General features: G+C 61.0%; 1 protein-coding gene across 1 annotated transcript in view; it reads right to left on the bottom strand.

Moving 5' to 3' along the window:
- The window catches only part of si:dkey-178e17.3 (somatomedin-B and thrombospondin type-1 domain-containing protein), a 136,974-nt gene extending 134,206 nt beyond the window's left edge, over window positions 1–2,768 (bottom strand). The window contains exon 1 of the mRNA XM_060843916.1: window positions 2,221–2,768. Coding sequence (XP_060699899.1) covers window positions 2,221–2,461 — 241 coding nt within the window. The 5' untranslated portion in view covers window positions 2,462–2,768. The remainder of the gene's footprint in view (window positions 1–2,220) is intronic.
- Between the last annotated feature and the right edge of the window lie 826 nt (window positions 2,769–3,594).

Raw genomic sequence — 3,594 nt, 5'->3', positions numbered from 1 at the left:
AGCCCCACTCTCCCTCTCTCACTCTCTCTGCCCCACTCCCTCTCTCACTCTCTCTACCCCACTCTCTCTCTCTGCCCTGCTCTCTCTCTCTGCCCCACTCTCCCTCTCTCTCTCTGCCCCACTCTCCCTCTCTCTCTCTCTGCCCCACTCTCCCTCTCTCTCTCTCTCTATCTGCCCCAATCTCACTCACTCTCTCTCTCTGCCCCACTCTCCCTCTCTCTCTCTCTGCCCACTCCCCTCTCTCTCTCTGCCCCACTCTCCCTCTCTCTCTCTCTATCTGCCCCAATCTCACTCACTCTCTCTCTCTGCCCCACTCTCCCTCTCTCTCTCTCTACCCCACTCTCTCTCTCTGCCCTGCTCTCCCTCTCTTTACTCCACTCTCTCTCTCTCTACCCCACTCTCTCTCTCTGCCCTGCTCTCTCTCTCTTTACTCCACTTTCTCTCTCTCTACCCCACTCTCTCTCTCTGCCCTGCTCTCCCTCTCTTTACCCCACTCTCTCTCTCTGCCCTGCTCTCTCTCTCCCACTCTCTGCCCCACTCTCCCTCTCTCTCTCTCTGCCCCACTCTCCCCTCTCTCTCTCTCTGCCCCACTCTCCCTCTCTCTCTCTCTCTATCTGCCCCAATCTCACTCACTCTCTCTGTCTGCCCCACTCTCCCTCTCTCTCTCTCTCTGCCCCACTCTCCCTCTCTCTCTCTCTCTCTGCCCCACTCTCCCTCTCTCTCTACCCCACTTTCTCTCTCTGCCCTGCTCTCTCTCTCCCTCTCTCTGCCCCGCTCTCTCTCTCCCTCTCTCTCTCTCTGCTCCCCACTCTCTCTCTCTCTCTGCTCCCCACTCCACTCTCTCTCTCTCTGCTCCCCCACTCTCTCTCTCTCTCTGCCCCCCACTCTCTCTCTCTCTCTCTGCCCCCCACTCTCTCTCTCTCTCGGCGCCCCACTCTCTCTCTCTCTCTGCCCCCCACTCTCTCTCTCTCTCTGCCCCCCACTCTCTATCCCACTCTCTCTCTCTCTCTCTCTGCCCCTCCCTCTCTCTCTGCCCCACTCTCTCTCTCTCTCTCTCTGCCCCTCCCTCTCTCTCTGCCCCCCACTCTCTCTCTGCCCCACTCTCTCTCTCTCTCTCTCTGCCCCCCACTCTCTCTCTCTCTCTGCCCCCCACTCTCTCTCTCTCTGCCCCCCACTCTCTATCCCACTCTCTCTCTCTCTCTCTGCCCCTCCCTCTCTCTCTGTCCCACTCTCTCTGCCCCACTCTCTCTCTCTCTCTCTGCCCCTCCCTCTCTCTCTGCCCCCCACTCACTCTCTCTCTCTGCCCCCCACTCTCTCTCTCTGCCCCCCACTCTCTCTCTCTCTCTCTGCCCCCCCACTCTCTCTCTCTCTCTGCCCCCCCACTCTCTCTCTCTCTCTGCCCCCCACTCTCTCTCCCCCCACTCTCTCTCTGCCCCACTCTCTCTCTCTCTGCCCCTCACTCTCTATCCCACTCTCTCTGCCCCACTCTCTCTCTCTCTCTCTCTGCCCCCCCACTCTCTCTCTCTCTCTGCCCCCCCACTCTCTCTCTCTCTCTGCCCCCCACTCTCTACCCCACTCTCTCTCTCTCTCTGCCCCTCTCTCTCTCTCTCTCTCTCTCTGCCCCCCACTCTCTCTCTCTCTGCCCCCCACTCTCTCTCCCCCCACTCTCTCTCTGCCCCACTCTCTCTCTCTCTGCCCCTCACTCTCTATCCCACTCTCTCTGCCCCACTCTCTCTCTCTCTCTGCCCCACTCTCTCTATCCCACTCTCTCTATCCCACTCTCTCTCTCTCTCTGCCCCACTCTCTCTATCCCACTCTCTCTCTCTGCCCCACTCTCTCTCTCTCTCTCTGCCCCTCCCTCTCTCTCTGCCCCACTCTCTCTCTGCCCCTCTCTCTCTCTCTGCCCCACTCTCTCTATCCCACTCTCTCTCTCTGCCCCACTCTCTCTATCCCACTCTCTCTCTCTCTCTCTGCCCCTCCCTCTCTCTCTGCCCCACTCTCTCTCTGCCCCTCTCTCTCTCTCTGCCCCACTCTCTCTATCCCACTCTCTCTCTCTGCCCCACTCTCTCTCTCTCTCTCTCTGCCCCTCCCTCTCTCTCTGTCCCACTCTCTCTCTCTGTCCCACTCTCTCTCTGATTCCTGTTGATGCCTGACTCACACCCAAGCCCATTGTACCCATTTCCAGTCCATATCACACAGAGACACACGTGGGTCACTCACCGGATATCTGACACACTGTGGGGTAATCTTCACAACAGTCTCCTGTTTTCTGACAGTAAGCATCACAGTAACACGGTGTCCGCCTCCTGCTCACCTCCTGACACTCGTTATTCCTGCCGGGACAGCATTTCGGGTTCTCTCGGTGATAGCAGCCGGCAGAGACCCCGTGCATCCTCAGGGTGAGGGTCAGTGTCCCCCAGTACAAGAGAAGACCAGCCCTGCCCAGCACCAGGTTCCCCATCTCCCTCTCTCAGCCCCTTTCACAATCCACCTCCGCTCACCATACGTTGGTGAATCTCTCTCTCTCTGAGTGTTAGCCCGCTCTGTGGTGTGTGGCAGGGACTCCTTTCCCTGCACAGATCCCTGGGCTCAATGCATCCTCGATTGCTGGGATCGAGAGGGATCCTGTGAGAGAACACAGTCTTCAGCAGAGCCCCTTGCAGATTGCCTCTCCAGCTCAGGCTCCTGTCACTGGTCCGAGCGCCCACACTCAGAGTCACAGCCCCAAGCCCCAGCTCCTGCTCCTCACTCCACAGCACAGCACAGACAGCTGGTCTCATAATTAGCACACGCCCCCCAGTCCAGGGTCCTGCAGCATCATCCCCTCCCCACTCCCCCAGCCCAGGGTCCTGCAGCATCACCCCCCTCTCTATTCCCCCAGCCCAGAGTCCTGCAGCATCACCCCCCTCCCCACTCCCCCAGCCCAGGGTCCTGCAGCATCACCCCCCTCCCCACTCCGCCAGCCCAGAGTCCTGCAGCATCACCCCCCTCCCCACTCCCCCAGCCCAGAATCCTGCAGCATCACCCCCCTCCCCACTCCGCCAGCCCAGAATCCTGCAGCATCACCCCCCTCCCCACTCCCCCAGCCCAGAATCCTGCAGCATCACCCCCCTCCCCGTTCCCCAGCCCAGAATCCTGCAGCATCACCCCCTCCCCATTCCCCCAGCCCAGAATCCTGCAGCATCACCCCCTCCCCGTTCCCCCAGCCCAGGGTCCTGCAGCATCACCCCCCTCCCCACTCCCCCAGCCCAGAATCCTGCAACATCACCCCCTCCCCATTCCCCCAGCCCAGAATCCTGCAACATCACCCCCTCCCCGTTCCCCCAGCCCAGAATCCTGCAGCATCACCCCCTCTCCACTCCCCCAGCCCAGAGTCCGGCAGCATCACCCCCTCCCCGTTCCCCCAGCCCAGGGTCCTGCAGCATCACCCCCCTCCCCACTCCCCCAGCCCAGAATCCTGCAGCATCACCCCCTCTCCACTCCCCCAGCCCAGGGTCCTGCAGCATCCCCCCACCCCATTCCCCCAGCCCAGAGTCCTGCAGCATCACCCCCTCCCCACTTCCACAGCCCAGAATCTTGCAACATCCCCCCTCC

The sequence above is a fragment of the Hemiscyllium ocellatum genome, chromosome 24 (genome assembly GCF_020745735.1).
Source record: "Hemiscyllium ocellatum isolate sHemOce1 chromosome 24, sHemOce1.pat.X.cur, whole genome shotgun sequence".
NCBI lineage: Eukaryota > Metazoa > Chordata > Chondrichthyes > Orectolobiformes > Hemiscylliidae > Hemiscyllium > Hemiscyllium ocellatum.
Note: the sequence above shows the minus strand (reverse complement) of the source record. Positions and strands in the feature narration are given on the sequence as shown.